Source organism: Zosterops lateralis, assembly GCF_965231275.1.
Source record: "Zosterops lateralis genome assembly, chromosome: 6".
Classification (NCBI taxonomy): domain Eukaryota; kingdom Metazoa; phylum Chordata; class Aves; order Passeriformes; family Zosteropidae; genus Zosterops; species Zosterops lateralis.
The window spans coordinates 38,637,015-38,660,590 of NC_139761.1; the positions used below are offsets into that span (position 1 = coordinate 38,637,015).

The 23,576-nt window shown below is 56.0% G+C and overlaps 1 protein-coding gene across 13 annotated transcripts; it reads left to right on the forward strand.

Moving 5' to 3' along the window:
* Positions 1–7: 7 nt before the first annotated feature.
* On the forward strand, positions 8–23,576 carry LARGE2 (LARGE xylosyl- and glucuronyltransferase 2). 13 transcript variants are annotated; one of them, XM_083862798.1, is made up of 17 exons: positions 14,274–14,386; positions 14,487–14,641; positions 14,781–15,119; positions 16,912–17,085; positions 17,370–17,626; positions 18,010–18,092; positions 18,353–18,480; positions 18,893–19,060; positions 19,217–19,321; positions 19,579–19,691; positions 19,799–19,924; positions 20,073–20,228; positions 20,335–20,498; positions 20,776–21,054; positions 21,390–21,536; positions 21,676–21,871; positions 21,985–23,576. In XM_083862798.1, the coding sequence occupies exons 4-17, from the start codon at positions 16,968–16,970 to the stop codon at positions 22,180–22,182; spliced, it is 2,238 nt and encodes a 745-aa protein (XP_083718924.1). In that variant the 5' UTR covers positions 14,274–14,386; positions 14,487–14,641; positions 14,781–15,119; positions 16,912–16,967; the 3' UTR covers positions 22,183–23,576. The 13 variants fall into 13 exon arrangements, with proteins under 13 accessions (XP_083718915.1, XP_083718919.1, XP_083718926.1 ...); XM_083862789.1 differs by lacking the exons at positions 14,274–14,386; positions 14,487–14,641; positions 14,781–15,119 and adding exons at positions 8–73; positions 5,490–5,650; XM_083862793.1 differs by lacking the exons at positions 14,274–14,386; positions 14,487–14,641; positions 14,781–15,119 and adding exons at positions 8–73; positions 5,490–5,650 and having other exon boundaries at positions 20,434–20,498.

Consider the following 23,576-nt stretch of genomic DNA (forward strand, 5'->3'; position numbering starts at 1 on the left):
CCCGCCGGGCCGAGCGCCGAGCGGCCGATGGGCGCCGGGGCGGGGGGCTGAGGGAGCGGCGGCGGCCCGGCAGGTAAGGGCGGGCTGGGGCTGTCCCGAGCGGGCCGCGGGTGTCGCCTGTGAGGAGCCGGGTGCGGTCAGTGCTGGGGGGCCCGGGAAGGAGCCGTTCCTCGGGCGTCGCGGCGGGCGGGGGTCTGCCCACGCGTGGGTCTGGCGCTCCGCGGGGTGGCTGAGGGCGGCGTGTGGGACAGCGGCCGCCCCACCGCCGGGGGCTGCTCGGGGGAGCCGCCGGGGCTGGCTGCGGCACCGGTACAAAGTTCCCGGTAGCGCTGGAGAATGGGAGCGGCGCTTTGCCCCTCGGTCACCCCCGGGGAGCGGCGTGTGGCACCCCCGTCCAGCCGGGGCACCCACGGGCATCCGGGGCGCCGCCTGCCCGGCACTGGGAGCCCCACTCTGCCCCCGGGCAGGGCTCTGTGTGGGGAGGACTGAGCTGTGCCCAGGAGGCAGGACAGCCCCCTCCGCCCGGGGCTGACCGGCCCGTGCCCGCTCGCTGGGCGCGCAGCAGGGCAGGTGCTGCCCCGGGGGCTCGGAAAGGCTGGGGGGGGGCTCAGGGCTTCCATCCTCGCCTCCGTGTGACAGTGCCTGTGGCCGCCCGGGGCCGGGGGAGCGGGGGGCAGAGGGGCGGTGGTCGGGCCGTGCACTGGGGGCTCTCCCGAACGCAGCAGGACTCTCGGCCCTCCCGCGCTCCGTGTGTGCCGCACCATCACCGGTGTCCCCGTTGGCGGGGCCCGCCCGGCTCCAGCCTGTTGCAGAAGCGGCTCCAGCCTTTTCCCGGTCCTGCAACCTCCCTCCCTCCCTCCCTCCCTCTGTGCCATGCCCTGCCCGGCTCTGCCGCCCGCTCAGCCCAGGCTGCCCCTGCCCGCGGCTGGGCCGGGCTCCGCACGCTGCCCGGGGCAAAGATCGGCGGTGCCCGTGGGCCAGGAGCTGATTCGTGGCCTCTCGGGTGCGCACAGGGCCGGGCCGAGCCGCCCCTCCCTCCTCCTGTCCGGTTACCTCCGCACAATGGGCACAGTGTGTGCCCGCCGCTTCCTCGGCGGGCGGGAATTACAGTTGCATGGGCAGGCACTTTATCCTTCCTGAGCTCTCCTCTTCCCCCGAGGGTTTGTTTTTCCAGCAGGCTGAGTTCAAAAAGGGCACGAGATACCGCTGGCAAGCAGTCTGGCGCTAAGCAAACCTTTTTAGTCGGAATGGCGTGGATTAGACCCAACTTACCATTCGCATGCAGTGCTACCTGCGAGTTTCTCTGAATTTCACGGTGGCTGGCCTGCTACTGTAAGTGCAAGGGTGGGTGAGATAGCACAGCCCGTGACAGAGGTCTCCAGAACACTTACTGAGGTAGGTGTGTGCTGCTGGTGACTCTAGGGGCATATCCAGTGCAGACTGCCAGAGCTGCTCTTCTTCAAGGAGATGCTCTAGCTCTGCCAGACAGCAATCTGAGAGCCGGCTGCCTAGGAGTCTGCCAAAGACACCTTGTCTTCAGCCAGAGGTGAAGCTTGATGCACAAAGTCCTTGGGCTACTCTGAACAGCACAGCTAGATTCTGTCCCTGAGTAAGGAGCATTTTGGCAGGTGCTTCCTCTTCACCCCTTGCCCCCAAACGCCCACCAACTCTCACGTCCCCTTTTGTTCATTTATTGCTTGCAGCAAGTGGGTTTGGAGGATGGTTTGAATAGCATCATGATGCCTTTTTGTGGTAAATATGTTGCAAGGGAGCACTGTGGATGGGTGGCTTCTCAGAGCAGCAGCAAGCCCATGAGACTGAGCAAAACTAAAATTGCCTTGGCTTATGGTGCCCATGGCATGTGTGGCAGCAGGAGGTGTACAGCTGGGTTGAGGGGCTAGTTTCTCTCTTGACTGTGCCCAGAATGATGTTGGAGCAAGTCTTTCCTTAGTGCTTACTGTCAGTCTGGGTGCTGAGGGCTTACTGGAAATCCACCCGCTGTAACCGATGCCAAATAGTTCCAATGCTCTAATGATGAGGGGTGCAGGCTCAGCACTAACAGGAAGAAAAGAAGCAAACCAAAAAAAGGCAAATGTTCTGCCAGCCCATCTGTGGGTACAGTGCTGAAGTCCAGCTTGCTTGGCTGCCAATGTCTTGCTCTTTGCTCAGATCCATGAGACCATGCCATTTCTGGGAAGCCTGACTTCAGGTGCAGCACTGCCATGGTTATAAGGCAGTTCGTCCTAAGTGAGCCTCAAAACACATCTTTCAGAGTGCTGGGGTGAGATGTTTTTGTACAGTACCTGCCAGGGTAGGAGCTGGGGAGCAGGATGTGGGGGGATACACTCAATGTATTGATGCTTGGCTGTGTATTGGGAGCAGGGTAGTTAGTGGTTGAGAAGTAGATATTCTCCCCAACCTTGTCGTCCTGCTGACCTTCCCCTACCAGAAGGGAAGTAGCCTGGCAGTGTGAGGTCAGGGATGTGGATCTTTTTGGCTGCGGTTGAAAGCAAACAGTCATGATGAAGAATGAGATGGCCCTTCTGGCCCTCACTTTAGGGTGTCCCTTCCTGCCCTTCTCAGCTCTCACACCATGGTCTGGCTATGTATTTTCTTTGCTTCTGGATGAGCTCAGCCAATACTTTGGGATAGCTAGGGATAAATTATGAATTGCTCCAAATAAACTGAAGATGAAAGCATGACCAGGGAGTATTTTAGTCCCTGTTACATGAACCCTGCCTAGAATGGAAGGCCTCATTCGCTCATGATATCCCACTGGAGGCCAACACCTTTCAGGAGAGCTCCAAATCTCTGTCCAAATGAGGAGACAAGGGCAATGAAGCACATCATTTTCTGAGCATGGCAATGCTGCTGGTGGTAGCTTGTACTTCTGATCTTGGAAAGCCCTCCTGGAGTCTGGAAATGCAACAGCTGGCAGAGGAAGCTGGTGGAGTAGTACCCAAGTTCCTGAAGTGTTGCTGTCAGATTTGTTACTTGAAGCAGTAGTCTGACAGGAAGAATTGCCTCACAAGGCCAGGTCAAACAAGCTTAAGGGGCCTTTTAATGTGGGTTTTGACTTGGAGGCATTTTGTTGCTGTTTTCTGTCAGGGTGTCCCTGCCCTTCCCAGCTTAGCTCAGACTTGGCATCTCCGGAGAAAGACTCTTTTTGGCTTCCCAGGAGGAACAACATGTCTGGCAATGTGTGCAGAGCCCTGCTGCGAGATACTGACTGCCTCCTGCCTCCAGATGCCTTTTCCAGAAAGCCATTTAGAGCCACAGATTGTTACTTGGATAACTCCCTTCCCTGATTCATTAGCAATGTGCAGTCTCTCCTGTAATACTCAAATCTGCCTCTGCCAAGAACTGAAAGGGAGAGGCCATGTCTTTTAATAACCATGTGATGCAGTTGGAAAAAACTTTTGGACACGTAGTTCTCTGGTGGCCTGAGCTGATGGAAACACTCCAAGGGAGAGATACAGTTGGGCCCTGAGGGAGAGGGTACTCCAACTGCCTTTGGACATGTGAGGGGTTGTGGTTTCTGACCTTTCTTTCCCTCAGCTCTCCTGACCTCACCTGGAGAAGGCAGCAGACCTGGAGATTGGTCCCACCATGCTGCAGATCTTGCAGGTCCTGTGTGTGGAGCTGTGTAGATAACTGCTGGTGGCTGGGTTGTGGCCACATGATGTGGGCTCCATCCTGGAGATGAGGCTCCAGCCATGTGTTAATGGGAACTCTGCTGTCCCAGTGATGCTGTGGTGGATCCCAGTGGACAGTGCTGCTGTGTGACAGGCACATATCTGCCTCTCCCCATCCAATACTATCTCTGCTGAAGGGGCCTTTGTTTTTCAAGCTCTTTGTTGTTGAAAGTACTCAGTTGTTGTTGCCAGCAGCTTCTGCTTCCTAGCCCAGGTGGAGGGACTTGGCTTTTACCCGCTGAACTGTTCCCTGGAAATACAAAGCTCTGGTAGCACCTGAGTGAGGGCAGTGGGGTGTATGCCATGAGGATTTGGCACTCTGCTTCATATCCTGTTCCTACTGCTCCAGAAGTATCCATCTCTTGAGTTCCCCCTTTTAGACCCCTTTGGTCTGAGGTAGGAGCTGACCAGTCAGGACTAGCAGAGTGGGGATGATGCAGGAGACAGATGTCAGTTTACTGACATTGAGCTGTAGGGTCCATTCATGTCCTCTCTCACTGCCTGACACCTTGTAGCCAGAATCTGATGGAGACTCACAAAGCAGATGTTTTGTTGGGCCTTGTTGCTGAAGAAGGGTTTTGCTGAACTGTGCAGTGCTGTACTTCACTCTTGGAATTGCTGGATTTCACTGTTCAGGTAGCAGCTGTTGTTACTATTTTTTATTTCCAGCCCTTGTTGGGATTGATGTCACCTCCCTTCTGTTGTATTGTGCTGTGCCAGGCTGGCCTGGGGTTTGCTGTGGCTGGAGGGGTGCAGGAATGCAGCACATTGCACACTTGTTTCTCTGTTTGGGCTTTTAAAACAGGTGGGACAGACAGATCAGATACATGCTTTAAGTAGGTTTTTACCTGCTTTTAAGGTCCTGCTCCTGTTGCATCTTAGAGCAACGATGTGTGGATAGAGGGTCTTTAAAAGAAAATTCCCAATTCTTCTCCGATTCCTTTGCCCAGCATATTGGTATGTCTGTGCTTCTGTTTTGGGCTTTCTCCTGATAAGGAGCTAAGAATTTTTCTAGCCTCCTGGGAGAAGGGCTTATCCATTTCATCCATCCACAACATTCCATCAGTTGTGGAATATGTGTGCCCGGTGCTGTGGGAGTTGGAGGAAAGGGTGCCCTGGCAAGGTCCCAGCAGAGGAAGAGGATTTCCTCTGAGGAGGAGTAACATGTGCAGACTGCTCTGGTCTCTTCAGCACAAGCTGTGTGCGTACTGTTTTTCACCTGCTTTCTCTCTCCTCTGCATTTACTCCTTCTCTCTCCCTGTATGCATCCATTTGGATAGACTCCCTTAACTGCCATTATGGGGCTGCCCAGAGTATGTCATGGGGGCTCAGGTTACTGGACATGATAGTTAACCCCTTTATTGCCTCACAAGTTAAGACACTTGCTGCTGCTATCATGTTTGGGAGGGGGCCAGAGAACTTGCATCCCTCCCCCTGCTCCTGATCCTGCTGAAGGATTGGTGTGAGCACTCACATGTGTTGTGATGGAACATGGTGGCTGTGGCTTTGCCAGCAATTCTGAGGACACGTGTACAGTCCTCCTTGCCTGGGTGGGAATGTGCCAAGGACAGTGCAGTGAAGTGGGACTGGGAATATGCAGCATGCAGGTGACATTCTCCCCGGGCTGTCTGGGTAGCCTTGGTTGACACTGAGCCATGCTTTGTGACAGGCTGGAGGATAGGGATAGGACCAAGGTGTTGGGTGCTCTTATCTGTGACTCTCAGATGTGCAGGGGCCTGTCCTCAGAGCTCTCCTATGCAGTAGCTCTTCACGTGACTGTCTTTTGGGTTTCAGGTGACAGCAAGCTCCAAAACTCTCAAGTACAGCAGAGATGTCTTATCTGCCCTTCAAGCTGATAATCTTTGGTTAGAGGGGGGTCCTCACGGGCACCACCAGGCTGTGCCAACTTCTCCAGCTGCTCATAGCCACTCCTGCAACATTGGCAGCCTTCAAAGGTTAGTTATCATGTATGTTAAGTAGATGGTTTACATGTGGTTGCTCCCTTGCTGTTTTAGTGCTTCTAAATCGGTAAACAGGGGATAATTGCATGGCAGAAGGGCTTGGCTCTCTGGGTATTTGGGACCTGTGGGAGGCTCTGGAGACAGCACTGGGACTTGTAAGCCCCCATAGCCCAGTTCTCTGGAGGGAAGGACCAGATTCTCCACAGCAACCCTTTGAATAAAGTGTGATCCCATCTCTGTGGCTGTTTACCTGAGTGTGCATGTCTGGATCCTTCTCCCCAGACAATACTATGGTCTATTGCTTATTTTTTGTGTAGTGGGCAGTAAGTCACTAGGATCTGGACTGAGGAGCTGGAACAAGCTCTCTGGGCTAAGGAAAATGGGAAGACTGCCTTCTGAAGGCTGGGAGCTTGTGCTGGCATTGTTCTGTCCTAGCAGCTTCTTTTCCCTCTGTCCATTACATTAAGTGTTTCTTTGGGGCCACTGTTCTCAGTGGCCACCTCTCTCTCCCTGCCCCTCATTAGTGCAGGGCTTGGCCTGCCAGCAGGAGGGAGCCTCAGCATGTCTACGCCTTGATCAGATTTGTCAAGGCTCCTTCCCTTTTCTTCCTGTTCATTGAGGTCTGAAACAAAGCAAACAGAGGAGAGGAATTCCAAAGAATAGGAGTGAGGGAAGAGAGGAACGCTGGAATGACAGGCTGCCCCTGCATACACGCACCCCCTGCCTTGGTCTGGTGGGGCAGAGCTGGTGGCAGAGCATTTCAGGAGGTGAGGCCATTCCTTGGCACTCCTATTCCCAGCTCTGGCACCAGCTGCCTTTCCCCCCGTGCTGTGCTGTGGGGCTCCTGTCCTCACTGCTCAGGTAGCTTCTGGGGCCTCAGGCTTGCTGCCTACTCTGCGCGGGCACATGCACCTGAGCACAGCTTGAGGGAACCAGGGCATTATTTGAACTGCTTTGTTTGTCTTGGGCTGTGCTAAAAGGTTTCCCTCTTTACCTGTGTCAGGAAATTTTCCCCTGCCAGGCAGATCCAAAGAAGCCCTACGTGGAGCTGAATGTCCTGCCGGGTGCCAGGGCGGTGAGGCTCTGGCGCCTCCCCATCTTGGAGCCAGATAAGTGCTGGAACAAGGCCCTTTTGTGCAGACAGGTGTGTGAAGTGGAGACAAACATGCTCTGGCACTCATATTGTTTCCCAGGAGACTCAGGAGGGGAGTCATGACCAGCCAGACAAAGCTGCCACAGGTAAAGCTTTATCCAGTCTGATAGATCTCCTTGCTCCCTCCTTCGTCATCCCCAGGCCAGCACGCAGTTTGCCCTTCATCCTGCCCTGACCCTCCCATAGACTGGATCAGGGAAGGCAACAGGATGCTCCACAGCCCCAGTATAAAGCACTTGAGGTGCAATACATCCCTGCTAGTAAAACTCTCCTCCTTGCATTTAAGCCGCAAGGAACAGCATTTAAACCACAGCCTCTTCTTGCCTTTCCTTCTTCCTCCTTGTTCTCTACCTTCTGGCAATCTTTGCACTCCATGGTTTAATTAAAGAGCAGAGCAAAGTGCTTAGACTCCAAAATGTGCAGATTAAGGGGTTACTAATCCTCATCCTCAATGGGTGCTCACATCCTGTCCAGCCTGTTATCAAGCTTCTGTTCCCTGAGTGGAAACTTGGCCAAACTTGAGACCTCTGCCTCTTTTCCTGCTTGCTGCACTGAGGAGGAAGGGCAAGGGGTGACAGGAGAGCAATGAGGGAGAAGCAAAGCAAGCTGTGGGTTGCAGAATTCTCGAGGTGGGTTTGTAGTCAGCAGTGGCTTTGCTTTTTGTTTCCTCTCTGGTTTTGGTGCTCGAGGAGCAGTAAAGCAGGGGTTTGGTGTTTTTTTGTTTGTTTGTTTGTTTGTTTTTTGTTTTGTTTGTTTGTTTGTTTGTTTGTTTTTTTGTTTTGTTTTGTTTTGTTGTTTTTTGTTTTTTTGAGTGCTGTCTTCCTATTCCAACAAAATAACCTTTCTATAAGAAGAAGCAACTGCTTCCCTTTGTGCGTGTGCTTGTGTGTTTATTTGTGGGGTGGTTTGGTTCAGCTGTATGCCTTCCCTGTGCATACACTCCTCTCTTGATTTCCTAGGAATCTCTTCTATGCTCTTATTCCAGTGTATACCCAAGTGCTGCAGCACTGCTGAAAGAGCAGGACTCCCTTACAAGAGTGAGAGGCTGGTGTCTGGCAGTGGGTGCTGCATGAGGCCAGTTGTATTTTCATCTGGGGAGGCCGAGATCCCTTTATCGGACATACGGTGTCAGTGAGAAGAGGAAGGTGGAGTATTGGTGGATCCAGATGGAGACAACAGGAGAGAAGAGGGAGTAGTGAGGATTAGTGTGGTGGGGAGGGTAAGACTCCTCCTGGAAGCATCCTGGGAGACCTGATCACAGGATGGTCTGAGCTCTTATGCCTCTCCTGGTGCAGGCTGGGCACTGCGCAGAGGTTGCTGTGGATTACAGAAGACATGAGCTTTTGTCCTCAGCCACTCATCTGCTGCTTGGTTGAGTTGAGCTGTGCTTTTTCTTCCCTGCCTTTGTCCTTTAGTGTGCAAGTTCAAGGTTTAGCTCAGCAGTGTGAGAAGCCCCAGGGATGGGAACACAAGGAGCAGCAGGAAGGGAGGAGGGCTAGTAATGGGTTTGGATGTTGGGAGTATTCTCCTTTCCACTGCCCAGCTTTGGGAACTGCCTCCCCTCTGGGATCCACTTCCCCTCCTTTTTTTGCCCCTATCAGTCACTACCTCATTTCCTGTTTGCAAGATGCCCTATATGTTTTTTTTGCAGGTAAGTCTTGTGTCTTAGCCTGGACAGCAGTTTTTCCTCCACAGTGTTACCAGCAGAACTGGTAACAAGTGTCAGAGTCTTTTGGCAATGTGCAATCTTCTCTGTACCTCAGAATCACTTCTGGTCTTACAAAATGCCCAGGGCACCCTGAGTGGATGGCACTGTTGCTGCTCGGGTTTTTTAGAGCCTGCCCTGAGCCATTCTGGTTTGCTATTTATAGCGCGGTTGTTCCATTCCTGTGTGGAAGAGCTCTGCTTTCAGCCTCGCTTGGGCACTGGGGGCATTGGTGCCAGGAATAGCTCTGGACAGGGAAGATATAGGAGTGGCTGCTGGAGCACAGCTCCCAGTTTGGGCTGGTCCCTTGTGGAAGAGGTACCAGGCTGCATCCGTGAGCACAGCTGCTTTTCACACAGAGGAGGGGGATTGCCTTTCTTTGTCAGTCAGGACCTTGTGAGTGCCTGGCTGCTGGACTAGAGTTTGGCACTGTGAGAGATGGAATTTGGAAGAGTTGCTCCAGTGACCAGTACAAGCAGGACTAGTGAGGGACCATGGTGTCACAAGCCAATGGCAGGAAGCTGTATCAGCAGAGGATTAGGTTGGTTATTAGGAAAAACCCAGAGGGTGGCTGGGCACTGGAACAGGCTTCCCAGGAAAGTGGTCACAGCACCAAGCCTGACAGAGTTCAAGAAGCATTTGGACAATGCTCTCAGGCACATGGTGTGATTTCTGAGGTTGTCCTGTGCTGAGCTGGGAGTTGGACTTGATGATCCTTGTGGGTCCCTGCCAGCTCTGGATATTCTGTGATTCTGTGCTGGGCAGTTGGCATGGGAAGCCCTGCTCCTGGCATGTCCTCCAAGCAGTGATAGTGACCTTGTGTGTCTTGAACTGCTGCCCACTGTGTGGGTGGATCCCTTGTGGTGGGGTACCTGCCATTCCCTCCACAGGCCCCTGCTCTACTCCCCCTAGGACCGAGGGAGCTTGAGCTAAGGCCTGAAAGGAGCCTGCAGCACAAAAAAAATCAACACCCTCCTCAGCACTGCTGCTTGGGCAGAGCTGCTCCAGCCTTTTGGCTCATGATGCTCTCAGCTTGTCTGGAGACCAGAACTGGACAAATAATTAATTGCTTGATTTAGTGCCCAAAATGAAAAGCTGGAGGGAGAAAAACCCAACACAGACAAATTTGAGAGACCCTTTATCTTTTCATTTAAATGTAGTGGAGCTCAATTACAAACAAAACAATGCAAAAAGAGACTTTTTTGCTTGGAAAACAAAGCATTTTGTTCTTGTCCAAAACTTATAGTGAAGGAGCAAATAGCTCTGCGCTGTCTGGAAACTGCAGTTTTCAATCAATAACTATTCAGGCAAAAACACTTACCCAGTTCTGCTGGTAACAATGCACAGCAGGCACCTGACAGCCTGGCTCACAGCCATGCCCCTGGCACTTCCCCAGAGGTGGATGGTGTCGTACCTCTTGTGCGCTTTTCCAGGTAGAGTGCCAATATGGGGTTGTTGGAGTTCCTTTGTCTCCTTTTTTGCTGTAATTAACCTAATTAATTTTGCCTGAGGTGATGCAGACTGGACAAGCATGTATAGGGGGTCGGTTTGGCCTGTTGTGCTGGGATATGGTCTCCCTTGTCCCACCAGGGAGCACCACCTGGTGCAGGATGTTCAAGAGCATTTCAAGGGAGCAGGGGAATGTGGGGTTAGTCCCTGCCCATGGGCACTGCTAGCTGGAAACTTGGGGTGTCAGTACCACACAGGATGAAATTCCCACCCCCTGCTGTATGGGCATGCTGGGTGTTCCAGCCATGCTGATGGCAGAGCTGGACCTGGTGGAAGGCTTGCTGCAGGATGACTTGGATGGAGTTCCTGGCTGCTGACCCTGCTCAGCTCTGACCCCAGGAACTGTTGCAAGCCCGCAGCAGTGAAAGTGTCAGGAAATGGCAGGGTGAACAGGTATTGATGCCCATAGCACATCCGGAGACCAGGACACGATGAACTTAATGGATTCAGAGCTGGCCATTAGCTGCAGCACAGACATCAGCAAAAATGCAGATAGTAGAAACCTAATCCCATCAGAGAGGAAGGGAGCTGGAGATCAGCCCCTGTTGCTGCTCCTGTTTCAAGAGGCAGTTGGGGTCCTCCTGCACAGTGCCCAGGCCTGGTCCCTCCTGTGCTAAGCCATGCTGGCCAGGGAGTCATGTGTAAGAGATTGGATTCAAGACTCCGTGGCCTGTGTGTCTGTCCTCAGTTAGGCTTGAGCTTCACCAGGCCCAGAAAAAGGCCAGTCAGCTCTGGTATTTCACCTGCTGAGTATCTTCTTAGCATCAAATGACTCGTAGTCCAGGGAGGTAAAGCTGGAAGAGCAGTACATTGAACACTTTCTCTGTGAGTTTGCTGGGGGTCCTTCCAGCTTCTTCTTAGGCTTAAGAGAAGTGAGAACACTTGAGGACTGTTGCTGTCTGGGTGGGCCCCCTTTACTTTGCCTGGGAGTTGTGGCAAAATGCTGCTGCCCAGCTTGTAAGCATCACAGGATGTCTGGTAGGCTTAAGCCTCCTATGCCACACTTGCACATTCTGCTGTGGCACTGGTCCCCCCACGTGTGCCCTGTGTGCCCTCTGTGCCTGAGGCTGTGCTGGGCAGCTGAACACAGTGCCTGGTTGTGGGCAGGGAGATGGAATCTACAAAAGCAGACTGTGTCTAGCAGGGCCTTGTGATCAGAGACCCTGCCAAGAAAAGCTGCTCCCCTGATACATTCCTGGGTTTCAGACATGAAGAGGTAAGCAGCAAGGCATTCCTGTGTCAGACCCAGCCTGAGCTCGCTGGTTTCCTCTGGAAACAAGGAAACAGTCTGGTGACAAGAGTCTCTGCTTCAGCCAAGCTTGGAGCTTCAACACCCTTCAGAGACTTGTAGCTCCTCTTCCCTGAGTGCTGCGGTTCTGCCAGAGAAGGAGAAGATGGCTTTTCAGTGTGACCTCTGCAGAATAAAAAACTGAACTCAGGGTGGCAGAACTGTATGTGTGGTAATCTTATGAGCCTGAAAAGAGCTTGATTGAAAATGAGCTGTAACTGAGGCACAGCTGCCTGGTGTCCCAGGAGGATCCTTTCTGGGATTTTCTCAGCAGCTCAGTGGTGTCTGGGGGCAGTGGGGAGATGAGCATGCTTCCTCCTTTTACAGCATGTGTTGGTATCCAACTCTGTGGGTGCTGCTGGATCCCACCTCTAGAACATGGTGGCTGTTTTGCCAGAGGCTGCTCTTTCCAGGGAAATACAAAGGTGACACTTTCACTTAGGGTTTGCTTATCATAAGACTGGGGAGGGAGGGACAGCATGGTAATCCGGAGCATGGGGTTTTAATCCTGTTCTCCTGGCCAAATTCCATTCCGCCTCTGTAAATTCCTGCAGCTATCCTGCTCTGCTCGGCACTGCCTGTGTGGTATCTGCAGGCTGGCACAGCCCCCTTAAGCAGCAGCATTTCAGGCATGGGGAGCAGGACAGGGAGGTGACCCTGAATCATAAGGCGCTTTGTCAGATGGGTGCTGCAGTACACACTTTAGAGGTGATCTGCTGAATGAGGAACCAGCCTGTCCCCTCCCATCTCTTTGTAAGAGCAAAAGTCATTGTCTCCAGTTGCCTCTCTTCAAAGTACGGCGCCTTTTCTGAGTTGCCAGTCTGGCTGTGCAGCTCTTGTCACAGCTTTTGGGGCCCTTCTCACCTCCTGCAAACCTGGGAAGCTGTTGTGTTGGACTTCTACTGAACCAGTTTAAGCAGGTCAGCTAAACTGTCACTGTTCCAAAAATGAGACCTGGGAGAAGAATTTGCAGTTTCTGTCACCTACAGCTAGGTAAGACAACAGGCACCATAGCTCTGTGAAATTTCTCCTCATTGCCCTGCAGCTCTTTACTGGGAATAGCCAGGCTACCTCTTCACTTATAATGCCTGGGGGAGAGGCAGGAAGCCTGGGTCTGTCCCTTTGCCCCTTCAGGCCTCTGGCTTGGTACCCACAGACAGTGTAGTTGTGCCTCATCATCCTCTGCATTAGCTCTAGAAGAGACAACAGGCTAAGACACCCACCGTACCATGGACCTTGCTGCCAAATGTGATGTTGTGGGAAAACAGAGCTGCTTCCCTCTGTGCTTGCAGGGCTGGAGGAAACATGGTAATGTGATGGCAAAATTTCCACTGCCAGCTCTCCCTAAACATTAACTGCTCACCTGATTATTACTGAGCCGTAGAGAGCGAAGGCCATTCAGGCTGAGCTATGGGGCCTACAAAGAAGAGGGGATTTCCTGCAAAAAGAGTGGATCTTGGAGGAGTGGAGTGCCAGCACACGGGCAGCTCTCAGGGGGAGCCTGGGGCAAGCAAAGTGGCTGCGCTTTCCCAGGAATGAAGGTTGCTTGTGTGTGGAAGGGTGGCCGGCATACAGCCAGCTTTGGGCTTCTGCCCACGCCTTAGAGGTCGGTGTGAGCATGCATTGGTGTTTGTGCAGCTGCCCAGCTCTGCTGCTATGACATTCCCTGTCCCCTGGACATTGCCCTGTTGTCACTGGAGGCCGGGTGTCCCAGCCATGAGGCAAGACCAGGGTCTTCCCTGCTCCTTCCCTGGTATCCACTGTCAGCTTCTTCCAGCTAGAGAGGGGACAGGGGTGCCTTTTTCTGTCCCAGTGGCTGTGTCCCCTGATCCCTGCTGAAGCAGGAGCTGCTTGTTCCTGGGAAGAATGTGGGGGAGGGAGGATAACCTGCTGTGAACAGCACTTCTGCCCCGCACCCGCGCTGGGGTTGGAAGCTGGCAGTATTGGGAAATCTCTCGTCTTACTGCTGGCTGCGCTTGTCTGGTGAGCAAGGAGACTGAGGAGGAGGGCGGAGAGGCCCCACGCCACCACTGCAGGCACAGGTAGAGCAGGGAGCTTTACGTGCTGTGCCATGGCTGCTGGTGTCCACTGTGCCCCGTGCCAAGGAGCTGCTTCCAGCCTTGCCCTCTGCTTGCTGTGCCTCTAGTTTCACACAGGAGGCTGTGGCTGCCTTCTGGCTTGCCATCTTCACCCCCATGAACACCCTAAAAATGCCCCTGCTGTGCCTGTGCTCCCTGGCAGTCTACCTGTCAGTGCCCTGGCTGGAGAGGGCACTCGCTCTTGGTGCTGGGAGCAAACAGGGTATGGTGGGCAGGACAAGCATGTGGAGAAGCTGTGGAGGTCAGCTGGAGCAGGAGGTGGTTTCCTCTGCTGCAGCGGGGCTGTTGGCAGTGGGCTGCAGGAGGTGTGGACTGCTCCCAAAGCCTGGGTAAGCCCTGCTGGCCACTGCCTCAGCTGGAGCACACGATGGATGCCGTGGGGCAGGGGCAAGACGGGCTCCGGGAGCTGAGCGTGTGCCCCGGGGCGGCTGGGGGAGCGAAGGGAAGGGCCCTGCCCTGGGGAGCCGCTGGCTCAGAGGAGCAGCAGGGCAGCCCGGGTGTTTCCTCTCCCTGCCGGGGCAGAGCTGGGCTGAAGGGCGCTGCTGGGGAGCCGCTGCCTGTTGTAGCGGGGCTCTGCAAGGGCAGGCAGGAGCTGCCCGAGGGGAGGTAAGCTGCCTCCCGGGGCAGCCGCCCGGGTGCTGCTGTGGCTGCGCGGGCAGGCCGGGGCGCGCCTCGTCTCCCCTCCCGGGGCTCTGTGGTGGGGGCAATTTACATCCCATCGGAGCGCTGTGCCGGCCCTCCGCGAACCCGTCCCCTGCCTGCTGCCGCTCCTGGCCTCCCCCCACCGCTCCCGGTACTGAACACCCCCGGCGGGGGCTTCTCCTGCTCCAGCCCGGGCCAGGGCTGCCGCCTTTGCCCAGTCCCGGGGCGGGGGGTCGGAGCTGCAGGTAAAGCCTCTTTGTGCATAGTTAGCATTCCCAGCCCGGCCTCCTGCTCCTCCTTCCGCCATCCCGCTTACTCCGAGTGCGCTGGGCAGGTCTGGTTTAACACCGCACCCTTTCAGTGAGCCCCGCTCTTCTGGACCAGAGTGAGGATGAGACAGCAGGGAAACAGTTCTTTCTCTTTCAGATCTGCAGTGGGGCTTGCACTCTGTTCGGTTGTTGGGCAAGTGCTCTGAAGGTGGCCAGTATCTCTTCTCTCTGGGTAGTAGCAAGGTCTGCGTCCCACCCTCGCCATATTTGCATCCCAGGGAGGCAGTGGAGCCGCTCTTTGCCAGTCGTGGGGAGAACAGGTGGGCTCTGCCGCCATCCCGAGGCCCCCAGAGACCTCTCAGTGAGGACAAAGTCTTCTGCACCTGCCCCGATAAAGGAGGAGGCAGGTGCTGGGAAGGGGGTAGATAGTCCTGATGCTTCCTTTTTTTCACTGTGAAGGAGGAATACTGGGGCCTGGGAGTGGGAAGGGAGCTGGAAGGAGGATGGATTCTTCCCAATTTACTTTGGGCAACTCTGCGCCCCTGGCACTGGGGGCTCTTGAGTAGAAAGCGAATTTAATCTCTTGTTTTGTTTGTTCTTTCTTCCTCTGAAAGGGGGGCCGGCGGGGTGTGCGGGGGGAGCTTGGGTTTGAGAGCAGGGAGGAGGGGGAAAGTGTCAGATCTAGAAGGGAGGAGTAAAGGGAGGACGGGGAACGGCAGCCCCGGGAGGGAGCAGCAGCAGTGGGCTGCCAGCCGGCTTGGGAGGCGCCGGGGAAGGAGGAGGCACGGGGAGAGGCAGGTAAGGAAATCAGCGCCTGGGGGAAAGGCAAGCAGCCAGTTGAGAAGCGGGACAAGGGGTGGCAGAAGGGGGAGGGGGTGCTCTGAGGTGGGGGATGGATGGATCCTTGGGTGCCTCTGGGAGAGGTTTTGAAAACTTGACTTGCTGCTGGTCCCAACTGGTCCCGCAGAATTGCCGTCCTAGTATTGTGTTCACTTGCAGGCTGAGGACAGAGTACCATTCCTGCAGTGAGGGGCCATGGGGGCAAGTGGAGCAGGACATGTGCTGCTGTGTGCCATCACCTTCTCTCTCCTTTCTTTGTGCTAAAGTTGCTTCCCTGCCCCTTAGCTTCCCTGAGTGCTGGGTGCTGGCTGACCTCCCTGGCCTTTTCTCACCATGCCCCCCTGCCATCCCCCTCCAGCTTGGCCTGAACACCCCTCCAACTTTGTGTGAACCTCAGCGTGTGGGAGGGGAGACAGGCTGGCAGCAGCGTGTGGAGGCCTCGCCATGTCCAGCATGGCCCGTGGCTGCGGCAGAGGGAAGGAGTGCCTGGGCCTGGTGTGCTCCAGGTGTGAGCTCCCCCTTCCCTGCCGTGCCTGTGCGTGGCCTACTCTATAGAGCACAAAAGCAGGTCAAGCCCGGGCCTGGCTTGCAGGGAGCTGTGATGCCAACAGACAACTTCTCCACCAGGAAAAGGAGTGCAGCTCTCAGGGGCCCTGCCTACTGCCATGGGAGCTCAGCTGGACCTCCAGTGGGCTGGCCATCCCCCAGCCCTTGAGAGAGAGCCTGGGTATCCCTCACTGGGGGTGGATGGGGCCATTCATCTGCAATTCCTCCAGCGGGCTGGAGCTTGCACCCGGCCCCAGGGGCCGCGGGGAGGGTCGGGGACGGCGGTGTGTGTTCTCCCAGGCTCCAGCCCCCGGGCCCCATGGGCATCTGCACATCAATGGGCTCCGGCGGGGTGTGTGCAGGGGGAGCGGGCCCTAATCCGGCCCATTCAGCCCGACGGCAGCTTTTGTTGTCCAGATGTTGCGGAGCCGCGGGCAGGGGTGCAGGGCAAGGGCAGGCTGCGGCGGGACAGGACAGGACAGGACAGGCGTGTCCTTCCCCGTAGGGTCTCTGCCTGCCCGGGCACCTGGCTCCGCGGGGCCGGGGACCGTCCGGCCGGCGGCGGAGGAAGGAAAGCGGCTGGACACGCGTGGCAGAGCCGCGCCGGGGTGAGGAGGCTGCCCCGGCCGCCCGATGCTCGCTGGGGCCAAGGAGCGACTTTCACCGAAGTGTTTGGGGTTTTCCCATCAAAGTGGGCGGGCGGCGGCGCTTGAGTGCGGGAATTTCCCGAGCCCCCCGGCCCTGCGAGAGCCGCGCTCCAGCCCAGGCGGAGGAGGGACCGCGCCCTTCCCACGGGCAGGCTTCGGGACCTGCCGCCCGGCTCGGGAGGGCCTCTTTGCATTATTATCTCTCCCCTCCTCTGTGAGCCCTAGGCCTGCGGGATGGCAGGGTGCAAGGCACAGAGCTGGGGTAAAATCTCTTGGAAACCTCCTTCCTGTCCCCATTCCCCTCCGTGTTTGAGCCTCCCCAAGGCTCTGCAGTGCTGTCCAGCTGGAAGGACAAGTCTTGGGGGGAAAATGTTCCAGTATGGGCAGGAGTGTGCTGTCTGGAGAGATAACGGGTGTCTGTTTCACTGCTTCAGTTCAGTTGCCCAGGCGCTGTCCTGGAGGGAGCAGGTGATGGAAGATGTCCTGCTGGGGAGATGTTGGCACACCTGGGTTCAGGCTGCTGGTGACACCTCTTTCTTTTTCCCTGTCCCTCACAGGCTCTAGGATGCCAGGGCCAGCCGGACTCGGGTTGCCCACCTGATCCTTGTTGCCCATGTCCTGCCAGCACACCATGTTGCGCTCTTGGCGCATGAAGCTGAAGTTGCTGCTGGCCACAGTGACCCTGGCCATTCTCCTCTCCTGGCTCTACCTCTTTGTGGGCAGCCTCGAATGTGAGTGAGTCCTTCTCGTCCTCCTCAGATCAAGGAACAGTCCGCAACAGAGGGTGGGCAGTGCGGGATTAGGGCTTGAGGGGGTTGCTCTGGCCATGCAAGTCACTGCAGGTGCATCTGACTTGGGGACATCTCCAGGGACATCTCTGGAGATCAGAGCTCATATGTTGGGTGGGCACTTGAGAGGCGTGCTGGGACCTGTCAGTTGTGGCTCTGCCCCACCATTCACACCTGGGCTCTCCTGGCCTTGCCGTGCCCTTTGCATGCCCCTGTCTCTTCCACAGATGGCCGCTTCCTCCTGCTGCCGCCGTGTCTGGGCGAGCAGCCGGTGCGGGATGCGGAGCGGGAGGCGCTGGCCTCGCGGGTGCGCCGGGTGGAGGAGGAGAATCAGCAGCTCCGCCTGCAGCTCAGCCAGGCTCAGGCGGAGGGCAGCGAGGGCAGCCCGCAGTGGGGGGCTTCTGCCGAGGACAGAGACCCCCCTGGGGGCGAGAGGAGCAACCACACGGCCTGCCCAAAGCAGCGGACGGTGCACAAGTGTGAGGTGGGTGACGGCACCAGCACAGTGGCATTGTGGATAGGGAATGTCAGATGGGAGGCTGGGATCCTGTGGAGCATGGATGTATGTGCAACTCACCTGGCACTGCTCTCCCTGTGCTCTGGCCATGCTGGGGCCTCTTCCTGGCTCTCCATGGTGCTCAGTGGGTGAGGGTATCTTCCTTCTCCAGAGAAGACAGGAGCAGTGGCAGCAAGACTCCTGCTCCCCGCTTCTGAGTTAGGAAACTCCCACCTCTCTTTGGGGCTCCTTCTGCATGGGAAAGGTTGGGTTTTGAAGCCTCTCCCTGTAGTGTGGTCCCAGGGAGGAGCTGACGGCCCCTGCAAGGAGGGGATGTCCAGTCTCAAAAAGGCACCATTTGTCTTTTGCAGCTCCTTCACGTCGCAATTGTGTGTGCTGGGCACAATGCCAGCCGGGACGTGGTCACCCTGGTGAAATCCATCCTCTTCCACAGGTAATGGGGAGATGTGGTGCCAGAGGTCTGCTGGTTGGCGTTCTCAGATGAGCTGCTGCAGCGGGGCAGTGCTGCAGAAGAGGGGCTCTAGGACCTCTCTCTATCCCTCATGCCACTGCTTAGAGGGACAGAGAGGAATTTGTTTCCTCCAGAGGGTTTTTTCCATTTGCCCCCTCAGCTGATGTATGTCCCATGAGAGGGATGGGGAACTGTGTCCTCTTCATTCTGCTGTGATGCTGAATGTTGCTTGCCCTTGGCAGGAAAAACCCCCTCCACTTTCACTTCATCACGGATTCAGTGGCCCACCAGATCCTCCAGACACTCTTCCAGTCCTGGATGGTGCCTTCCATCTACGTCAGCTTCTACAATGCCGATGACTTGAAGGCAGGTGCTTGCCCTCCCTTTGCCCTGTCCCAAGCCGATGCTTAGAGGGTCAAGGGGTGCAGCAGAGAGGGACAAATGGATAGAGGGTGATGAATTTTTTCTTGCTGATCCCTGGTTTACTCCATCCTCTTTCTTGTTGCTGGTGCTGCTGAGAGGGGAGCTCAAGGCTGGTACTGGTGGGGTGGGGAGGTGCCCTGCTGTAGCAGTGCCTCTGTGGCAGAGCCGCGTGCCCCAGTGAGACACTGGGGTCCAGGTGGGGGTTCTGGTGGCTGGAGGAAATGCTCCAGGCTTGGCTGGCTCCACAGCTCTGCGTGCTCTTCAGATGCTGGCCTCCTGTGCACAGGGAGCCCCAGGACATGCGGGCAGGGGAAGGGCATGGCCATGCCCAGCCCTGAGGTGTGTTGCCTTGCAGCCAGAGGTGTCGTGGATCCCCAACAAACACTACTCCGGCATCTATGGGCTGATGAAGCTGACACTTACCAAGGCACTACCCTCCAACCTCTCCAAGGTCATTGTCTTGGACACAGACATCACCTTTGCCACTGACATTGCTGAGCTCTGGGCTGTCTTTGGAAAATTTTCTGGTGAGGACAGGGTGTCCCTGGGACCCTGGCAAGGCCTTGGTTGCTGGGCTCAGGGTGCCAAGTGCCTGCCTGCCATAGCACCAGCACAGTGGGTTTGCTTGGGCCCGCTGAACCAACAGCAAGATGAGCTGTGTCCATGTCCCTCTTTTTCCTCAGAAAAGCAGGTGATTGGGCTGGTGGAGAACCAAAGTGACTGGTACTTAGGCAACCTGTGGAAAAACCACAAACCATGGCCAGCCCTGGGACGTGGCTTCAACACGGGTGAGTGTGGGCTGCCAGGATGGGAGGTGCAGCCTCATGGCACAGGCAGCTGAGGTGGCACTTGGCAGAGAGAGACTGGGAGAGGCTGAGGTAAAGTAGGAAAGTGGTGAACCCAAGAGGACTGCTGCAGCAGGATTGTGTGGGTAGGCACAGAGAAGTGACATGTTCCAGGAGCTGAAGGCATGCAGGCAGCTGTGCCTCAGCTCTGTAGTGGCTGGGTGATCTCTCTGTGACCCAGTGCTTTGTCTGGCACTCAGGGGTGATCCTGCTCCTGCTGGACCGCCTGCGTCGCCTGGGCTGGGAGCAGATGTGGCGGCTGACAGCGGAGCGGGAGCTCATGAGCATGCTCTCCACCTCGCTGGCTGATCAGGTAACTGTCCCTCCTCTGGGGCAGGTTGGTCCTTCTGCATTCCCATAGCACTGCTGGCACAGGGCATCTTCCTCATTCACCTGTGCACTCACCTTTCTCTCTCCTAGGATATCTTCAATGCAGTGATCAAGCAGGACCCATCCCTGGTGTACCGGCTTCCCTGCTTCTGGAATGTGCAACTCTCTGATCACACCCGCTCGGAGCAGTGCTACACTGAGCTCTCAGATCTCAAGGTGGGTGGGGTTGCTGCTTTTGTGGCTGGGGAGAGGCTGAAGGACAGTGCAGGCACTGGAGGTCCAGGGGAATCAGTATAGCATCTGAGAGCTTGGGGAGGCTGGTGCCACTGACTTCCCTTACCTGGGGTGACACGCTGCTGCTCAGGTGATCCACTGGAACTCACCCAAGAAGCTGCGGGTGAAGAATAAGCACGTGGAGTTCTTCCGTAACCTCTACCTGACCTTCTTGGAGTATGATGGGAACCTGCTGCGCAGGGAACTTTTTGGCTGTGCCAGTCTTCCCAGCCCACCCAGGGACCAGGTGAGGCTGGCTGTGACTCTGTCCCCAATCCCCAAGCTTTGGGTGGGCAGACACATTACACAACCTCCCCTGGGGTTCCTACTCTCTCTCCTTCATGGTGTTGCAGTTGCAGCAGGCACTGGAGGAGTTGGATGAGGACGATCCCTGCTATGACTTCCGCCAGCAGCACCTCATACAGCACCGCATCCACCTGTTCTTTCTGCAGTATGAGTTCCTGGCCTTTCCTAACCCCACCGATGTCACCCTTGTGGCCCAGCTCTCCATGGACAGGTACTTGCTAGTAGACTGGTGGGAGTTTGGAACCCACCTCCACTCCTCTGGGCAGGCTCCACAGCTTTGGAGCTACCAGGGAATCTCATTTCATCATTCTCATACCAGCATTTGGCAGTGAGGAACATCACCCCAAAATGGGAGTATCAGTTCCTCCTGCTCCCTCCTGAACCAGGCGTGACTGGCACGCGGCTCTCTGGAGGCGCCCAGTTCTAGGTTTGGTTCAGAAGCTGCCGCAGGGCGGGTCTGCTGTTCATCTGTGCCCTCTTCTTCCCAGGTTACAGATGCTGGAGGCCATCTGCAAGCACTGGGCAGGCCCCATCAGCCTGGCGCTGTACATGTCAGATGCCGAGGCGCAGCAGTTCCTGCGCTACGCCCAGGCCTCAGAGGTGCTGAGCGCCCGCCGCAACGTCGCCTACCACATCGTCTACAAGGAGGGGCAGTTCTACCCCATCAACCTCCTGCGCAACGTGGCCTTGGCCAACACGCAGACGCCGTACGTCTTCCTGACGGACATCGACTTCCTGCCCATGTATGGCCTCTACGATTACCTCAGGTAAGGCTTTTTCCCACTGCCTCTTGCTCAACCTGCTGGATTCCCCAGGCACCAGAGTTTTCAGGAAACGCCCTGGGCACCAGCTCTCAATATGCAGAAACTGTTTCCTTTGTGTTCAGCCTTGGAGTCCTGCCCTTACTTTTGTCAGACATCAGTGGATGAGGAAGGAGCTGTGAGGATTGCCCTGTTCCTGCTATCCCTGCGTGGTGCCACTGCTAATTCTCAAAACCCATTAATACCCATGGGGAGTGGTGGGTAGGCTAGAGGGGCTGAGGAAGGAGGCTGTGGCCTCGCCTCACAGTTAGGGAGACCTCACACCTTTCCTACTACCACAGGAACTCCATCGAACAGCTGGAGCTGCCCCAAAGGAAGGCAGCTCTCATTGTGCCGGCATTTGAGACCCTGCACTACCGTCTGACCTTTCCCAAATCCAAAGCAGAGCTGCTCTCCATGCTGGACATGGGCTCCCTCTACACCTTCAGGTAGGGACTAGCATGTCCAAGTGGAATCCAGCTGTGTACTCTTGTGCCTTGGGGCTGTGTACCCCCTGTCTCAGAGTGGGGTAGCAGACCCCCTGCATCCTCTACTGACTCAGTCTCTCATTTCTGTCTCTCCCCGTAGGTACCACGTGTGGCCAAAAGGCCACGCCCCAACGGACTACGCCAAATGGCGGACGGCCACCGTGCCCTACCGCGTGGCCTGGCAGCCAGACTTTGAGCCTTACGTTGTAGTGAGGCGAGACTGCCCCAGGTATGACCAGAGGTTCGTGGGCTTCGGCTGGAACAAAGTCTCCCACATCATGGAGCTGGATGCGCAGGTGGGTGAGGGGCTCCTGGCACCGCAGAGGCACTGGGTGCTGGGGCCTTGTGGCTGAGCCACTTGTCAGTGCCACCAAGACAATGATGGTAAGGGCTGCTGCTCTATCCCCAGGAGTATGAGCTGCTGGTCCTGCCCAATGCCTTCATGATCCACATGCCCCACGCCCCCAGCTTCGACATCTCCAAGTTCCGCCTGAGTGCAGGGTACCGGGGCTGCCTCCAGACACTGCGGGAGGAGTTCCACCAGGACCTGTCTCGGCGCTACGGGGCTGCTGCACTCAAATACCTCACTGCTGAGAGAAGCCTGTGATGCCTGCGGACAGTGGGTGTGGGGTACAAGCAGCACACTGGAGAAGGGAGGGCGCAGGGCCTCCCTCCTGCCCCTGCCCACCGCCGCAGCCCAGCCCAAGGGAATGGAGCCAGCAGCACAGCCTCTCCAGCCCACCAAAGGGATGCCTGTAGATGAGATGGAAAACATCAGCTGCAGGAACAGGCACTGCCTGCAGGCCAAACTGCTGCAGCCTTTCTGTGTTACAGGGGAATCTCCCCATGCCAGGGGCCAGAGCTATCGTCTCCTCCCTTCCCTCTTTTAGCGGATGAGGATTCCCAGTCTTCATTAGCTCACCTCATCTTAAGGCCTGGCTCCTCCAGAGATCTGGGAGCTGCACCTTACCCTGGTCTGCCTTTGCTCAATAGTCCCAGGTCTCGGTCCTCCACACACCCCTCTGGGCTTTTGGTGAGTTGAAGATGAGGTTGTAGAGCAACCCTTTATATCCTTTGTGGAGCAGGCTCAGAGGAAGCCTCCCAGCACCCTGGGAGGGGCGGCCAGGGAATACTGTGAGTAGTTGGATCCTTGGTTCAAACCCAGATCAAGGCTGGCTGGTTAATGGAGGGAAATATTATTATTCCCTATCTGTATGGATGCAGTCTCCAGTGGAGCTGGCCCTATACAGGTGCTGTGGGAGTCACTCACAGCAGGAGGAGCTCCCAGAGCAGGATGGGCTGTCTGCTGTCCCCAGCAGTGAGCTCCCCAGATGGACATGCAACTCCCAGCTGGGAGCAGCCATGCTGGTGACACACCCTGTCCTGTGCTGGTATTGCCCCACAGGGCAGGGCTGCCAACCATCCCCATGGGCAAAACACCAGCTTCATGGGCCAGCACAGGCTGGGAGAAGTTCCTGGTGGGGGCCACCCTGCTCCTCCCCAGATCTTGGCAGCACAGTTGTTGCCATCAACAATCAGGGACGTGGCTGACACTGGACAAGACTATAGCTGAACACTGGCAGGAACCCCATGCTGGGGGAAGCTTGACTGGACACTGTTCTACTGCTATCACACACTGGAGCACAGAGGATGCATTGCTTTCCTCACGCTATTTAAATTATTTAATACTTTTCTCATAAGAATTCAGTAATTAGGGTGTCTGGGTTGGGTTTTTTTTAAATCTTTTCTTCTTCCCAGATGATTTTGCTGGTGGCTCTGGAGGCTCTCCAGGCCAGTTGCTGCTGCAGTCTCCACTGTTCTCTTCTTAGCTTTGCTCTGGGCTGCAAGGGCCAGCTCTCTACAGGGTGAGGATTCCGTCCATGGTGGGAGCAGCTAAGAGGAACCATAGAAAGCGCGGGGTATGGAAAGGGCACAAGCGCCTCTTGCTTATTCTCTCTTTTTAATTTAATTTTTAAATTAAAGCTTTTTTATTCTTTTTCA